The sequence below is a fragment of the Buteo buteo genome, chromosome 6 (genome assembly GCF_964188355.1).
Source record: "Buteo buteo chromosome 6, bButBut1.hap1.1, whole genome shotgun sequence".
Taxonomy (NCBI): Eukaryota; Metazoa; Chordata; class Aves; order Accipitriformes; family Accipitridae; genus Buteo; species Buteo buteo.
This window is the reverse complement of record NC_134176.1, coordinates 30,183,174-30,201,909: the sequence shown is the minus strand read 5'-3', so window position 1 is coordinate 30,201,909 and position 18,736 is coordinate 30,183,174. Positions and strand designations below refer to the sequence as shown.

Genomic DNA, 18,736 nt, shown 5'->3' with positions numbered 1-18,736 from the left:
TCTGGAGAGGGCCCACATTTTCCCTAGTCTTCCTTTTGTCACTGACATACCTACAGAAGCTTTTGTTGTTGCCCTCGATGAATCTGACTTTTACTGTCTGGAGTGGCTGGAATTCCTTTGTGCTGGTCTTCAGGTGCTGTCCTGCTGACCTGTGATCCCTCTCCAGGCAGGCTCTGGGCATCTATTGCTGGCACTGCCATCAAACTGGTAGGAGTGGGATGGATTGAGGTTCCCCTCCCCAGCAACTTTAGTTTAAAGCCCTCTTCACCAGCTTGGCAAGGCTATGACCGAAAATGTTCTCCCCTTTTTCTGACAGATAGACATTATCAGCCCCCAGTGGACCAGGTTTCTTAAAGCGTGTCCCATGGTCTAAGTAGCCGAACCCCTGGCTGTGGCAGCAGTCCCATAATCATTTGTTGATTCACCAGATTTGACTGGCCCTTTCAAACCCCTTCCCTTTGACCGTGAGGACTGATGAAAAAACTACCTGTGCTCCAGAGACCCCTACCACCACTCCCAGGGCTCTGTAATCCTTCTTGAGACTCCTCAGACTGCTCCGGCTATATCACTGGTGCCCCCCTAAAACAACAGCAGCGGATAATAGTCAGTGGACTGTACAAGGCTTGGTAGTCTCTTGGTAGTTTTGGAAATGTTTTCCTGTTTAATATTTCTAAAAGTCAATGGTCTATTGAATTCCATAGCTAGTAATATTTGTAGACATTTCTGTTTGCCTTGTAAACAGTGTAAATTATCTGATGCTTGTAACTATTTCTAATAACTAGACTCACTTAGAACTGTATTTTTTCGTCTTCCATTAAATTTGTGACTGAGAATACCGGATAATGCAATGTCATTTAAAAAAAAAGTATTTCTCAGCACCATCTCTTATTTCTCCAATGCCTAAAGCAGCAAAACTTTTGGAGTAAACAATATAGGTTGCATTAGTAATTAATAATCAATCAGTTAATCAGTAGTTCTTATGATGCTTTCCATCTTAAGTGAAAAGTTTGCATAAGAGTCAGCACCGTACATGTTACAAACAATTCAGTTAAACATAATTCTATCAAATAAAACACAAGTGAGTTTGGGAGCATATAAGATTATGGCCAAACTGAAATCAAAGAAAAGTATTAGCTTTGAGTAAGGGTTTAGAGACTCAGAGATTGGAGAGAAGTGCTGGGTGCTCCTACAGGTGCCAGGAATCACTTTCACTACTGCATTTTGGATCCTTTACAATTTTTGGAATGATGTTCCTGGCAGAGCTGCAATCAAAGAATTACAGAATTTCAATATGCATGTAACAAAAGTATGCAAAACAGTTTCCAATAGAAAGTCCAAAAGAAGTCAAGCAGGATTTAATCCTTTTTATACCTCTAAGATGATAAAAAAAAGTTGTGATAATTTTAATAAATTTCTCAAAAACAGTGTGACTTCAGAGCCCTAAATCTTCTCACAGATGAAGAAATGTTTACCCAAATTTTGTTTGGATTAAATTTTAACAAACAGGAGGTCATACAGTATTAAATCTTTTGAAAAACAGGTAGGATTCCAAAGTCAAATGCAGCCTGATGCCACTTATAATGGTTTGAAGCAAACTCAGACTAGATTTATATGACCCACCATCCCAAAGCAGTGCTTCTGTAGACCACTTAAATGAGAAGCCACCTCTTTATAGTAAAGCAGCTCTGCATATTTTTTGCCAAAAATGCAGTATTTTGGCCCTAATACAATATATAATTTTATATCTCTAATTTGATTTTAATATACTTAAATATCAATGCTGAATACTATACACACACACACACACACATGGTATTCAAATACTCAATATGCTCAAATGTATCTTAAATTTTGATTCAATATACTTATTACTTACTGAAAGAAAGTTCAGTTTGTGTTTCAAAATGCTCTCCTTATTTAAGACAACACTAATACAATTTACAGTGCCCATTTAGTCTTAAATATCTCATCTGAGATAGCAGCTTTAATTTCATCATCCCATTTGGACTGTGAAGCTTAAGCTGTGAATTCTCTGAGTTTTTTTTACATTCTTACTAAGTTTTTAATTAATCAAAATCTGAAAATTAATCATGAACACTATCTGGTTGTCTGAAACCATTTTGCCCCAGAAGTGCTCCTTTTGCTGGGGGAAAGGAAGGGACGCAGAAGATCTAGCCACCAGGGATAATTAGATCCAACATGCTGCAGGGTTCCACAGAGGTATCATGAAGTATCTGCATGCAGTTCTAATTCAGCAGTGGCAGTGGGCTTCTGGACTAAGATTGGGGTGTGGGGTGGAGGTTGCTGTAGTAACAGGAAGAACCCTGAGTTCAGCAGAGCCCAGATACAGCAATACACTGAATCCTTTGTTGGGAGAATAGCCTAGTAGCTATTTTTAGGTTACTAATTCATATTTTGCTTCCTCCTACCTCTATTGTATGTACTGTCCCCTTATTTCTGGTGTACCAAGATGATTACCCTGCAGACAGCATAGCCATATGGTAGAGGTACATTAAAACAGGCTAGCTTTAGATACCAACATTGCAGAGAGCTTGTCTGAACTTCTTTTATAGTAATAGGGGGGGAGGCACTTTTGGGATGCAATTAATCTGTTCTGTTATAGGCATCTGGCTACAGAGATGTACTGTACCTCAGAATACCTACTTCTAAATGACTAGCTCAGGCGTCAAGTTCTCCATTAGCTCAGAAGAATCCTACTCAAGGAAACATGAGGAACGTCTTTAAGACTTGAGGGACTTGAAGATGTTGAGGCAACTGCAATCCCAGCTCAGAAAGATTTACTGCTAATATCTGTGAGGTTCTCCCACACTAACTATAGGCTTATTTCTTTTCCAGAAAAATTGAGCCCAAATTTCTGTCTCAGCTCTCCCAAATGTGCAATAGGGTGCTTATTTGAACCAGTGCCGCCTTGTTAACAGGAGCTGGTGAGAAAGAGGCAATGGGCCTCTCATCCCTGTCTTTCGTACTGTACTGGGATGGTCTGCATTTAATTGTCATATCATGAGTAGGCTTGTAACACTTGAGGTCTGACTCAAGCTGACTAACACAGAAGACACCCTGGCTTACAGAGAAAGCTGTCCCAGACTGGCCATTACAAAGTAAACCTTGCAATTTCATAGCGACAAACAACTTATAGTTCCTTTCCCAAACCCTTTACATCAGTGACATCTGCAGACTTTGGGCTATATTTCCCCTCTCAGTCATGGCCTCTTGAAAAGTCAGATGTGGAGAAGTGAAAATAGCTGACTTGGCTCCTTTTGAGAGAACATTCTCAGTTCCATCCCTTATTATTGTCATTATCATTGAAGATATAATTGATTTTCTTCTTTTGACCCACCCAAATGACTCCTTGAAAATGTGACTGCTTATTGTCCTGCTATTGCCTTGAAGATCTATTTACTGCAAAACCAGAATCTTTCTCCTCTGTTACTATCAACCTGGAAAGGGAAAAGGAAAATGAAAAGAAAGCCAAAGATGACAAAAGAAAAAGACAAAGAAATATATCCCCTAAAAATAAGCCAAGATTGACTTGCACTAATTTACAGTGAGGGTTGGTACTTTGGTTGTCCTCTAAGCTTTATTTCCTTTGTTAGTGCTAACATATGGAAAAACAAATACAATGTGGACTGGAAGTATAAAAGAATTAACAAAAATGCACTGTACTGTCTCCATTAAGGTCCACTTTGTACTACTGCATGTGATTATACAATTTATTCGATTGTCTGTAACTGCCCCTTTGGAGCCATAGCACTGCATTTTCAGGTGCAAATCTCTCCGATATTAGTGGATTATTGATTGAATAGTGTTCTCTGGAGCCATTAAGTCCTACTAATGAGGTTTTTCTTTAATTGGTGGATCATTGACCTAGTAGACCGTTGCCTAATTTTGGTTTCAGTACTGGACAGGTTTCCCGAGTTTCATCTTTGCATGCAAGTTAATAGATCATAGTCCCAATAGGGAATAGTATTATAGACTGTATTAGTACCTTTACTCACACTAAAAATAATTTCATACTGCCAGGAAACCCATTGATTTTAGTAGAATTATTTGTGGGGTAAAGTGTAATTCAGTATGAGTAAGAATAGGAGTGTAAAAAGAACGGGCCTTCAGTATACATTCTGAAGTGTTATTACAATCCTTATCAGGTATATGATGTATCACAAGTACGAGACGTCAGTCAGAAATGGGATTTGCAGACTGGCAACATATTACTAGAGACAGCAGAGCAGCTTAGATTATGCTTGCTGCATAAAGTCAATGGAAAAAAAAAAAAAGATGTATGTGGATTCCTGTCCTTTGCAGGATGATTCCCTTACTGGTTTGTTAGGAAAGTGCTGCATTTCCTCACCTCAGAATAAAACTGAAGACCTGGCCTGTAATCTGATGGATTTTCTGTGCATTTTGCCAACAGCTGATGATGCTATATCATTTATAGTGCACCATCTTTCCCTTTATCACAGTGACACTTATTTTCACGTTTTGGTCACAATAAGAAGAACTTCATTACATTCTCTAGTCTAAGCTTTAGTGAAGGAAAGAAAGCCTGTTTTGTGCCCTTTTTGCTTTCATCCCATCTAGTCTTTTTACCCCAATCCTGTTGTCCAGGCAATGGAAGAATGGCAGTTGAAGGTGCAGTAATATGAGTAACACTGAGCCTCTAAGACCATCATATACAGTCATCTCATCCAGACATTTGGCTTTTGACAACACTTAGCTTTTTGACTGCCGTTCACAGTTCATCTTGACCACATCACCTGCTTCTGTCCTCACCTCTAATTCTGGCCTTCTTATAGCCCTGGGACTAAACTGTGCATGTCAAACTCATGTCTGCCTACCTTGTTGTCTTGGTTTCAGCTGGGATAGAGTTAACTGTCTTCCTAGTAGCTGGTATGGTGCTGTGTTTTGAGTTCAGTATGAGAAGAATGTTGATAACACACTGATGTTTTCAGTAGTGTTTAGTCTAAAGTCAAGGATTTTTCAGCTTCTCATGCCCAGCCAGCAAGAAGGCTGGAGGGGCACAAGAAGTTGGCACAGGACACAGCCAGGGCAGCTGACCCAAACTGGCCAACGGGGTATTCCATACCATGGGACACCATGTCTAGTGTATAAACTGGGGAGAGGGGAGGCGGGGGGATCACCACTTGGGGACTAACCAGGCATCCATCAGCGGGTGGTGAGCAATTGCACTGTGCATCATTTGTGTATTCCAATCATTTTATTATTGCTGTTGTCATTTTATTAGTGTTATCATTATCATTATTAGTTTCTTCTTTTCTGTTCTATTAAACCGTTCTTATCTCAACCCACAAGTTTTACTTCTTTTGCCAATTTTCTCCCCCATCCCGGGGCGGGGGGGGGGGGGGGGCGGGCAGTGAGTGAGCAGCTGCGTGGTGGTTAGTTGCTGGCTGGGGTTAAACCGCGACACTTGTACAAGAGGCAAGTTAATGGTAATTTAAAATTTAACATATTTATGCAAACACTTGCCTAAAACTTATTTATGCAAGTAAGATACTGGGGTAGGCTAGCCTCCTTCAGATACGAGTGAGCCTATCTCATCACAGTGCTGCCTGGCTCTGGTTGATTCTGCTGCAAGTAACTTCTCTTGGGGACTGCTAGTTTTGTCTTGAGCTGAAACCAAAAAATATGTGTCTGTGTGTATGTTTAATACTAAGATATGGCAAAAGAATGAAAATAATGTTTTTATGTTTTAATGACATACCCATTCTGAGGATGCATTGCTTTTTTGAAATAAAAGGAGGAACATCATTTCTAGAAAAGCCTGCTTGTTGTCCTTGTGCATATACAGATACACATGAAAGCATCATAATATATTTTCCTCTGTTTACCCTGGAGCAGCTCAAGCTGTACATTTCTGAATCCAGGCTAAATTTGCTTCACTGACACAAAAAAAAAAGCCAAAGGAAATCTCTTTTTCCTTACTCATTAGATCTGTTTATTTTCCCTTTCCTATCACCCTGCCTGTCCTGAAGTCTCCAAAAGATTAGTCTAATTTATTTTATGTTCACTGCTTTCCCATAAAAAGGTAATACCAATGCACTGCAGGATGTTTTTTTCCTGTAATTCAGAATAGGGTAAACTCTCACTACATTTCAGAATATACCAGGCCCATTGCACAGGGACAGCAAAAATGCATGTATACCAGCTGTGGGGGAACTAGATTAAGAAAGGGAGTAAATATAATATTAGCATCTGAACCTCAGCCTGAGGGTTACAGGTATTGATGTACAGCCATGCAAGGAAGTTTTTCGTCTAAAACCTCTTATATAGCTCTGAGGCAGGATACAAAGTTTTAACAGTTTTAACTGTTCATTAAAGATGGTTGAAATTCTGATACCTAAAGTTTTTAGGCAATTGGAGGGGGTTTCTTGGCATCTAATATGTGATGTATGTTAAGAAACATCTTGATTTCTTTAAAGCTGTAATTCTAAGTGAACCCCAACAACTGGAAGTAAAGTTCAGCCTAACATGCCTTACTTGATTTTGTAAAGTTTCCACCTGTCCCTCAAGTCATTTAACCTCTTGAATTTCCACACATATTCATTTGAAACTCTGCCCAGTGTGGTGATCTAGCAAAAATTTCAAGTTTGTAATGTCCACTATAGGCAAATGAATTTTGGGGTAGTGTGATTCAGGATTCATTACAAAAGCAAAACAGCACTGATATTTATCCTACCTGTCTGATGCTTTCTCTACTTTTATTTTAGTGTTTTCTCAGGACAAAAAAGAAACCCTAGCAAATTGTGCTACTTCTTTCAATATTTCTCCTTTAGATCTTTTTTTGCTGGAAAGAGAACTTCTCAAATTGAATTAAAAGAGGGCACAAACCAAAGGCATTTATAAACACAAACAGTGCCAGACTAGAAAAATGGATCCTCCTGCCATCATGTCTGGCTCCTCTGTCTGAATGACTTGGCTTATCCCCTGGAACCAAGTTAACCCCAACTTTGCAGTGTGTAGTAAATAGCTCTAAAATATTTCAGTGTGAAAATGAATCTAATTAGTGCCTTGTATGAAACATCATTAAAATAAGGCTTGGAAAGGCTATGTTGTATTTCAGTAGGGAAGCTGCATTTACATCCAACGCTGTTTTTCTTTTATTTTTAAAAGTTACCCTCCTGTAATTGCACACTAGTTTAGAGCTAAGATAGGAGCATCTTAACAATAATGGGCACTTTTTTACAGATTATTGCCAAAAGTGCATTCTTTATTCCAGTGAGACACTGTAATAGATACCAGCGCTTTAGTAATGATACAAGCAATCTGTAAGCTATTATAGTTTCTTTTATAGTAACTTAATCTTCATATTGTTTTATACGTCTGGAATTTTAATAGTGTTTTTAATTTATGAAGAGAAGTATATTACATATTACTAGTTACATGGGAATATGAGCTAAATAACAGACCATGGAACTATATTCTTACAAACAAATATTTTGAAGTACTTAAATGAGCATAAGGAATAGAACAAAGAAATTAAAGAATGTCATACAGATATAATAGCAGCTTTTATGGAATGAGCCCAGAAGCATCTATTCTGGATTGTTACTGGTGTTAATGCATATATTGTACTTCTAGAGGAAAATGGGGAAGAACACAGGTACTTTTAGAATGCTATTTAAAAATAAATATTTTATTTAAAATAAATATATTTACCTAATTAATACAATTTTTTGCATTAGTCATTGCAAATAAACACAAATTCCCATGTAATTTTTTAATGCTAGTGAAATGAATGAATGAATATAAGCACTTGATTATATGTAGAATGTAAACTCCTATGTAGATTCTTGAAGCCAGTGCAAAAAATGAAGTATTTTTTCCTATTAGTTCATTGCCATTTTTAATATGTATAGAAACAAAGACTATAGTGAACTGTGCTCAGACTTGTAAGAGAGATATGGTAACACTTTGCTAAGCAGTGAGTTACAGAGATATGATCAGCGTAGCAATTTAGTAGTTGTAATGCTATTAAAAGTAGGGCTTTTAAATAAAGAGAACCAGTTCGCTGTTTTGAAAGAAGTCGTATTCTACTTTAAACTGTCATTCTGTATTTCTTACTTGCAATTAGATGATATTTCTAAAATGTCAGTCCCAGATTCTGTTGTGATCGTCATCGTAATAAAATGTGACAGCAAAGATATTATATCAATACTTTTTCCATAATTAGCATTAAAGATCTCTCAAGGGTTAAGTGCAAAGGTTTTCCACTGAATGGTCTGCAAGCCTTGTGCCTTTAAAATCTTTTAATACAGGCAAGACTGGTGACAACCAGGAGACAAATCTATGAACAAACCCGTTTGGAGAGAATAGTTTTGTGGTGTGTGATGTATGTTACGTAAATGAGCTTATTAGGACTCTCATCTATTTTATTATTGGTGCCCAATTTAATAGAGGCATTTAAAAAACAATATTTCTGCCTGACTCCTTGAAATGAAGAAGATACATTGATATAATTGAGAGCAAATGATTGCATGTTGTGCCATTTAATCATGTCATTTTTCAATTGCTGTTTTTTGCACTTCACTGCATACTTATAGAATATTTAGCTTCAGTATAGATTAAGTCCCACAGTATGCAACTGAGTAGAGTTCCCATATTAGGTGACATTTTCTTTTAACCTTGAAATCAGCAAAAGCACATGGGTTTGGCAGTATTTTTCTAAAAGAAGACAAGTCATCATTCATTTCCTATCTTTGTCATTTAGCTTTTTTGTTTTGAGGAATTACTTTCTTAGTAATATTTTTTGAGGAATTACTGGGCTTCTTTTTCATTCAGAAACAGAAATTCTTATTTTCACCATGTGTCCTGTAAGAATGGAATTTGAAATACAGGGATGCATCACCCCGACAAGAGAAGTTGCAACAGGCATTGCTATTTCACAGAAAACACTGAACACTACCCAACATTTTACCCAACATTTGTGAGCATATTGTTTCCTGTTTTCCCTTTATTGATGTATTAGTGCTGTGAGCCATGATACTTAAAAGTTTTACATTAGCACTTTTGAAAACTGAAGTGCTGCACTAGCCAAAAATCAGATGTAAAAAGGCAAATTACACTTTTTTAAGAGTTGCAGTTTGATTGTTGTACTCAGAAGGGTAGCTTCCATTCTCACATTTTGCCTTAATTTCTGCATATGGTTCTTGTACTAAAAACCAACAGTTCCATCTTCATTTCGTCTTCCATCAGGCAACAACTGATGCAATTGGAAGGGTATCATTCCCTCCCTCACATACTCACAGTCTGTAACAAGGAGAGGGAGTAAGCCTTTAACAGACCAAGGTTAGACAGAAACTTCCTCTTAGATCTGGTCATTCCAGATTTATCTGCAGTCGAGCTTCTTTTGTTTTCCTAAATACACCTAAAAACACAACATAAGCCTAGAAATAGCATTTGTCTCAGTGTACCTTGGCATTTCTTCTGAACCTGAAAGCACAAAGAAAATCCATCTGTGTAAGTTACCATTGTCATCTTCCAACTATTTTCAAAGCTCTCTGCATCCCTGCATGGACCTTTATTATTCCTAATTGTAGAGTGAAAGCAAGAAAGACGGAAATGGTTGAAAGAACTTCAGATCCCATAAAAGTGAATTCCCCAAACAACATGCAATAAATGATGCTACAGAAGTCATATCTCAACATTTTATGTAGTGATTATATGTGGATTATCTGGATTTAAGTAAACTAAACTAATCTTAAACTGACTTTTAAACTATTTTTGGGTGCAAGTAGTCCCACTGAATTCACTGAGAACCTTAGCACTTTGAAATGGTTAATATTAAATGCCTGCTGAAGAACCCTGATGTCACAGTGCTTCAGTGGCCAACTCATGTACCATGTTGTGTGAGAAAGCCGACTTCCCATCCATGTCCTTCAGTCGTGCAGAGCAGCCGGTGCAGCACAGCTCAGGCGCTGATACTCTGCAGGAAGGCTGAGGGATGAAGGGGGACTGGGGCTTGAGGGGCTCTAATATTCCTCAACTTCCCACCTTTCTATGCCTCCCATATGCTCTGGCACTGCCTAAAGCTGCACACGTGTTTCTGGTCATATGCCATTCACTTAGGAGTCACGCAGCTATGCAGAGCACCTTCTGTTCAGATCATGGCTACTTCTATCCCCATAGATAGTGCCATTAGCCCATGGCTTGGAAAGAGTGTTTGATGTCATTCGGCTCAGCAGGGGCTTTTCCAGATGATTTAAGGCATGGTATTAACAAGCTGTGAAAGTAGTTTCAGCTAGCCCTTTTTAGCTATGCGGGTGATAACTTCAAAGCACTGAAAATAGGAGTAGGCAGAGGGAAGAAAAATCTTCTGAGATTCTAGCAGCACAGACAGGAATCCTCAGTATGGGAAACCATGACTCGTAATAACATTATAATGAATAGCACCTCAGTGTTATCAGGGTATCTGTTGTGAAGCAAAGGACTCGGACACAAAGTCAAGTTCATACACAGCAGCTGCAGTTACTGTGTATACTCTTAGCCTGCAGCAAAAAAGTCAAATACATTAATTTAAGTCTCGCTGCAAATGATTTAAGTGAATGTGTTTCTCCCACATTTGCAAAGATTTGGATTCTATTTACAGTTACCACAGCTCAATGGACACATGATAGTGTGAGGAGCCACAATCGAAAGTGTCTGATCTCTTAATCTATACTTCAGCAAATCTTCTGCACACACAGGAGACTAAGTGAGCCTAAACGATGCTTCTCAGTCTACTGTTAGATCATATCCTAATTTTCTGAACTGTCAAGCACCCAGTAGCTTACTATAGCAGCTGTAGAACATCAGGCCCAAGCCTCAGTAGAGATACTCATCGTCTTTCTTTTCTTTTTTTTTCTTATTAATCATGAATTACAGCTGTTAATTCACAATGTAGAATGTACCTTGCAAATAATTGACGTAACCGTGGTCCTGGAAGCACACTTTGCCTGTACAGTTGCCATACTGACAGGTTTTTATGCAAGCATGCCATTTTAACAATAGCAGAACATGGATGGATATACAACACTGCAAGATGTCCTGTCACAGGATACAGGCAATTATTGTGTCCCTTTAGGACACTACATACCAGACTGTAATACTGCTTAAATTCATTATTGCCAGTGCTATTATATAGGGTTTAAAGATGTCTTCACATGATTAAGTTCTCTGGCTTTTAAAGTATTGTTGCTATAGCCAACTCTTTCAACACAGTTAGATACAAGCACTTCATTCTTCTCCTGTTTAATATTAACCATAATATCATGTAATAAAATTGAAACAAAAGTGCCATAGGCCTAATTGTACTGTCACAGCCATGTAAATCAGAAATAGCTTCAGTAGAGCTACTGTTATTATGCTGGTGTAAAATTGATGTAAATTAGAAATGACTTGGATGCTGTAGCTCTGCTTTCAGATAACACAACTTAAAGGCTTCACTTAAACTCCCATATAATGGCTTATGAATGAAATAGTCCTTACCTCATCATATTATATGGTATTGTATCAAAAAAAGAACAATATTTATAAGGGATGACATAATCAGATAGATTAAAGTAAGTTAATGTTATGGGGCCAGATTCTGAACTGTATTGACTTCCACGAAGTTAATGTATATCTACATAGATTTGACGGCCATCAGTATATAACTTACCATTACTTCCATAAAACTGAATTGCTTAGCTGTTATAAAATGTAAAATAAGAACCCAGACTTTATCTTTAGGTAGGTTTTTTGGTTTGGTTTAGTTTGGTTTGGTTTTTTTTCTGATGTGACATTAGGCTAATGAGCAGCATCAGAAAGGAAGTGTGCTGGATGTGGTGGTTACATCAAGAACTATGAAGGAAAATAGTAATGAACTCTAGGAAAATAAATAAGGGCAAGTTCAGGAAACGTAAGTGAAAATGCAGCTCTGGTATAAATTGAATAATAAAATTCCTGGTCATATTTTGCCATAAATAGTGGTTTGGGAATTTGTCATTCACCTTATTTAAAATTCAGAAATATTAAAGGTACAGGGTTCTCTCATTATAGAAGTAATAGCATTCTAGCTATTACAGAGTTAGGGTAATTTAAATAGCTATAGAATGCATTATATCAATAAGTGGAACATCTGTATGAAATGTCCACCTGCTAATATACTACTCAGTGTACTTTACAATGAAACGTACTTAATCATTTTAAGACGTCTTCTAATGAAGCCTTATCGGGATTAACATCTTGAACACAAATACTTTTAGGCATTAAAACTTCCACTTTAAATGAGATTGCATTGTCTTGTTTACCCTTGTTGATTAATAAGCAATCTGTTAACTGTTAGAACGGCCCAATTGTGCCAGTGAAAGTAGATTAGTAATTCAGCTATGTTTGTGGGTTTAATCGTCATTTCTCTTGAAGGCTTTGAATAAAAAAAATTGCTTGCACACTATCCAAGGCAAAGAAAAGATGTATATTTTTAGATGTGTATACCAAGGTTTTGCTTTAGACTTTCAGCTTAGTATTATTAATCAAGCACACAGTTCCAGCAGCAAAATACTCCTTTGAGGTACAACATTTCTAAGTAGAAATTCCGAATTTTAAAGGAAAAGTGATATGAAAATCTGGAACTTGAATTCACTTTCTGTAGAATGTTATTGTTTTGCTAATAAAATGCAGGAGGGCAGGTCCTGATTTTTTATCAGTTCACGCTTGTGAACAGCTTTGAAAGATGCAGTGGCTTTTTTTGTTTGCTTATTATGATTAACTGGAAGCTTAAAGGCAAATACCCTGTCTTCAAAAAAGATGATAGTTCAGATTTTCTCATGGGGTCATGCACTTTCATCTGTGGCATCCCACAGAGGGAAACAGATGTTGGCAAGTTACAATTTAAATTATCTGGAAAGCTCCCACGTGTGGAGCATAGTCCTGTTAAATTCAGGAGTAGCACAGGCCTATGATAATAGTTGAATACTTGAACCATGCAATGCTATAAAAGTATAGGGTCTCAGAAGCTGGGCTGAAGCAGTCATCCTCAGATGCATTTGTGCCTTCTGGACCCCAGCTTCATAGATATTATTATTAAAACACATTATGAGTTAATAAAACCCTGAATTGATGTTGAATGACAGTAGAGTGTGATTGTGGATAAAACCATGCTCGAAAGCACCCCATGCCATTAACTGCTTCCGGGTGGTAGATCTCTCTTTAGTTTTGGCATGTAGGATGCATTATTTATACTGCTGTTCAATGAGATTCTCAGTGTAGTTACTTGGGTTTCTGGCATAGAACCAACATATTCTGGCTCCCATCAATATTCAGCAATTTTAGGGCTTAGCGATTGTCTCCCATGATGCAGTTCACATCAGACTGCATTCTTGGTAGCACTGGAATCAGTATGATGAAATAAATGCAGTGAATTACTCATCTTTAAGAAGTATACAGTTATCACAGTATTCCTACATTTACTTGAATATGGAACTACCCTGGAAATATTTTATGATAACAAAAAACATCTGTAAAGAATTTTATACTGAATTTTCTCCTTCCTTAAGGTTTGTCCTCTGACAGGGTACACATGACCCATAATTTCTATTGTTTTTTCTAAAAATATATATATATCCTTGCTGCATGACTACAATTTTTTACCCCTGTTTTTTCCTGAAGAATTTCTGAAGCTGATTACTGTCAGGGTAACTCATTTCAGATGTGTCCCAGCTGAATGAAAAAAAAAGGAAGAATAAACCAGTCTACACTATAAAACTTTCAACATTATTGAGACAGTTAGCTATGTATGGCATTTGTTTGAAGAAGACTGAAAGTAGCTTTACTCCTTCTGCGCTATTAAGATTAAGGCTGTGTTTATCTGAAAATAAAACACTAAGCTTTGAGACACTAAGTATGGGAATTTATGGAAGACCTGAAAAAACTATTGTAAGACAGAGATTGGGCACCATTAAATATCAGACAATAGTTAATGTTTTAATTTGCAAAGTATTCCACGCTGACATCTGTTGTTTGTCTGTCCTGCAGTCTCTATGCTGTGAGATCAAACAGAGACGGCGTGGGGTAGCCTCTGTGCTGCGATTATGCCAGCACCTCCTGGATGACCAGGAGACCTGCAACCTAAATGCAGATCACCAGTCCATGCAGCTGATAATCGTAAACCTTGAGAGGAGGTGGGAAGCCATTGTCATGCAAGCCGTCCAGTGGCAAACAAGGCTACAGAAGAGATTGGAAAAAGACTCGGTGAGTGACGCTTGCTTTAAAATGATCTCGTGTGGTTTCATTCTTCACGAGAGACACTTTTTCAGAGAAAGCCAGACACGTTTTGAGTGTTTTCTTCTGACCAAAGATGCCAGTCCTAGTCTTTACTGCTAACAAGTAAAGCTTCAGTTTTTCACAAGGCATTGTATTCTGTGGACAAAACTGATTACTAAGATAAACTCACAATATACATCCTGTTTGGTGGATATTTAATCTCATCACATCTGATCCTGTCAAGTAATGAAAACAATCTTGTCCTGTTGCCAAGTTGCTCAGTACCTAACAGAACTGGGCCCAGAGACATATTTCACTGATTGTAAATATATTTCAGAAAAAGTATTTTCTGTGTAAGTAAGACTGGTTTTAATTAGCATCCCAGCAGTAGATGTGTATTTCATATAGAATGCCATGGGTATGTGATTAATATACAAATCTGTGTTATTTGAATATAAGTAAAATGCATTAATTTGCTTTTATCTCAGGGAAATGATTCCTAAGAGGCAAAATAGCACTCTGCTTAAACCATCCATTAAGTAGCATAAATTAGACAGGTTTTCTACAGCATAAAACTATATTACAAAGCAGTATCTACATTTAAACAATAAACCATAGGGGGAACAAAATAATCCCTACTGTAACACCATTGACTGTAATGGATGAATTAGCTCAGCACGTTTTGTGCTACTATCATAATGCTGAAGTCTGTATACTGCAGCTACATTGACAGCAATAACCCTGTGTAGTGCATATACTGAAGACCCTTGATGAGATTTGAGAACAAGTGACATACATTTAGTTTACATAATTTTTTAGGTTTATATCAAGCAAATAAAAGGAAAAAATGCTTGATACTTACATGCTTCCTAACAATTATCTGACTAACAGTGAAATACTACTTTTGACTTCTTTTGTTAAAGTTCCTTTACAAAAATAACAGAAGCTATAATTCTCTTGTTCAGTTATGGTAGTGTAGTATGAAGACATACAAGCCATTGTTCAGAAACACTAGCAGTTCCTGAGTGAAAATACTGTTAGTCTAAATGGGCAAAGAAATGGTGAGTTAGTGAGGATACTGTGGATGAGTGAACCACTGAAGGTAGTAATGATCTGTTGCCCGTCTGCCTTTATCAAATGTTATAAAGTAGGAGCGCTTCTCTGCCTGTTTGGTTCATTGGCTGCTTTGCTTTAGGTATTGCGATAGAAATGGGACTTGAGGAAGGAACGGGTTTGAATAGACTTCCAGGACAAGTCAAAAGGGGCACATCTCTGTATGAGGCCACATGAAAGGAAGACGTTGAAAAGCAGATGGAGTGTCAACCTTGGTTCTATAAGCATGGGAGTAGTCAACTGACAATGTAAGAAGTGTAGATAATTGAGAAGAGTCAGCAAAGACCTCAAAAATTTAATCTGTTGGAAGAAGTGTAAAAATGATGAAGCTACATGTGATTGTACAAGGGTATAGAGAAAACAAAAGATTATTTTTTAGCCTTTCCTTATACATCTGTGTTCAGAGAGGGAAGTATCAACTGAAGAGGAATGCTATTGGAAACAACCAAGGAGATCAACTAAGAGCTTTCACCAGATGACCAGCAGAAAAATGTCAAATCTTAATGATGCTAAGTTTCCTTACATAGAGCTAGTGAGAGCTGTAGCTGTCACAGCTGATGCAGATTTCAGAAAGAGAACAGTCATACTGACAGAGCTTGAAGAAAAGAGGAGATCTGGGAAGGACAGAGAAGAAGTTCCATTTTGTTTGTGCTTAGTTTATGTTAATGGATGCCAAGAAGGAGATATTTAAAAGACAGGCGGAAAAGCAGGCTTAGATGCAAAGGAGTTTACTTGACCCCTCAATCCAGAGATGGAAACTGCAGGTATCTGAACATATATTATCATCTAAGAAGGAGAAAGGGAAGCAGCTAAGGAAAAAGACTTATTCAAATCTAGTGAAAAGCAGAAGATGAAGGAAGAACAATTAGCAGAAAAACACAGAGGAGATAGAAAAAGAATCTAGAGAGCAGAAAAATCCAAGGCAGTAATTTGTTGAGAATCTGATCAAGTGGAGTCAGAAGTAAAACAGAAGCTGGTAAAATAAAGATCATGAGAAAATATTAGAGAAGTTTCAGTGGAATTAAAGGAAAAAAACAGAATTAGTGAGGATCCAGAATGAAGCTGAATAGAAAATGGAGATAGAACTTTTAAACAATACATTCACATGTAAATGAGAGGAAAGTCAAGAAATAAAAGAAGACAAATGCCATCTTGACAGTGGCAGAGAGACAACATTCTGGAGTTTTGAATCTAGGAGAGCAAGAAATGAGACCAGAAGTAAGAGAAGTCAGCAGCTGAAGATAAATATGAGACTGAGGAATAGAAAAGATTGATAAACAAAGAAAGAAAATAAAATAGTAAAGCTTTTTAATTCCCTTGAGAAATACTGGTTATATTTTTGTGATAATTCCATTTTTTGAATATTTTAAGTCATATTACTTATATATTACATCAGTAGCTCTAGTAAACTGTTGGTTAAGGCTACACAAAATGTTTAATGAGCTGACCAGCAGTAGAAAAAACAGCTGAATTTTGGAGCTTCAAAAACAAGTGTGTGCAGTATTAGGCAACAACCAAACCAAAAAATAGTTCTCAGAATCCTGAGTTTTAGTTGCTAGGGGCTGAGTATCTCTTGGGTCTATAACTGCCTGAGAGAGATTGGACTGGGTTTCTACTGTGTTTCTCTAAAAGGTAAAGTACTACAAAAATTATGAACTGCCTTTTTCATCTACAAATCTTATCATTTTGTTGTAGTAAATATATATCTTCTATTGAACTTGGAACAGAAACAAGTTGCATTTGTGAGATAGCTTAGAGAGTGCTGAATGGAGCTAATTAGAGCTTGGTGCTGCTCTTGCAGCAGGAGTGAAGCAAGTCTTGTGTTTCTGTTTCGGATTGCAATCGATCAGGAGTTGAGGCATGGTGAGGGTACGAGTACGGCACCTTGCTTGATATCCAGATGCTTGGAACTTCACAAGGTGCGTGCTGCTTTGTTCCCCCTTTGCCTGAGGTGGCCTGGAGTTATTTGCTGGGCTGAGTTGACTTTTATGGGGCAGGGGGGGTGTCATTCTTTCTGCTGAGAAATGGCAGATGTTTAGAGCTATCACGATGCTCATCTAATTTTCACTCTGGGCTGTTTTGTTTTGGGACCTCTCATCCTAGGCTTGTTTATAATAGTGTGATGCTTTGAAGTATGTCAGTATCTACAAGTTTCTCATGTTGATAAAACTATCTGTATTCTCAACATTTAAAGATGTCCCAGCTACTGCAGGATTCAGGTTTCTTTGTCTTCCCTGGCCTGAGTTGGCATGTTCTAACCTTCCTTTTCACTCAGTTCCTGTGTAGTCATTTCTTGGGTAGGTACCAGAACTGTTTCTTCTGCCTCCCTATCTCTCTGTATTTGATGGTGTGCCAGTCTTGGCACACAAACAGTATCCCTTGGTAACAAGTCTTTATTTGTGGTTGCCCACAAAATACTGTAATTTATGAAAACAAATGAGATGTTTTTATACCCTGATGGCTTTTGACTCATTCGTGGCATCTGACTTGCTGACAGTAAATAAGGTAGCCCAAATGATTATATTGGCCCATATAAGTACAAGAGTCACTTGCATCCCCTATTGTCTTCTTAATTTGTGTACTGGGATCTTCCTTTGTCCTGTTTCTGCCCCTTTTTACATTCAGTCACTTATCTGGGCCACTTATAGCATTACAAAGGTATGTTGGAATTAACTACAGAAGGCTTTTAGGTTTCTTTTGAATTATTTGTCTCCATTGATGGTTTTCAGCAATGTTTACTTTTGCTCAACTTTTGCAATAGCGGTCACCATAAAGTTTACAAATAACAAGAAGATATTAACACGTACTAAAAGCACCTAAAGTCTGGTAAAAGATGTCCTTCTCCTAACCCAAAAGTTATGTCTAGAATGTGAAAATATCAATAGGAATCACTCCAGAAGGATGAAATGTAGTTAGATTCAGTAGATTAATCTATCTATAAAGAATGAAGTATTCATACAATGAAAAAAACAAAGATTACTTTTAAAAAACAGTAGGACACTTGTCTGTTAGTGGAAGCAGTCCTAATCTGTTTTAGCAAAAGAGGTTTTTATTTCCCCCATCTGTTTTTTTGTGGTAAATTCTTTTTCCCCAGATTTATCATTCCATAGTTTGCTGATATAATGTTATATGTCACCTAAATTTTAGCTTCAGAATTACACAGATGCCTTATAGTTTGCCTAACAAGACCCTGCTAGCAATCATGTTAAAAGAAAAAGGAGTCTGTCTGGCAATTGCAACAGCAATAGCAGCAATCTTTAGTCAACTAAATCCAAAATTGCCATCTAAAATTCCTGCTCAACAGCTGGAGAAGCTTTAACTCACTATGCACTTTCCTTTAGAGGGTCTAGTATACTTGAAAGAGTGA

The 18,736-nt window shown here is 37.4% G+C and overlaps 1 protein-coding gene across 2 annotated transcripts in view; it reads left to right on the top strand.

Annotated features, from left to right (window-relative positions):
- The window catches only part of AKAP6 (A-kinase anchoring protein 6), a 236,655-nt gene that overhangs the window by 191,927 nt on the left and 25,992 nt on the right, over positions 1 to 18,736 (top strand). For both annotated transcript variants that reach the window (XM_075030308.1, XM_075030307.1), the window contains exon 12: positions 14,029 to 14,244. In XM_075030308.1, the coding sequence (XP_074886409.1) occupies positions 14,029 to 14,244 (216 nt within the window). The remainder of the gene's footprint in view (positions 1 to 14,028; positions 14,245 to 18,736) is intronic.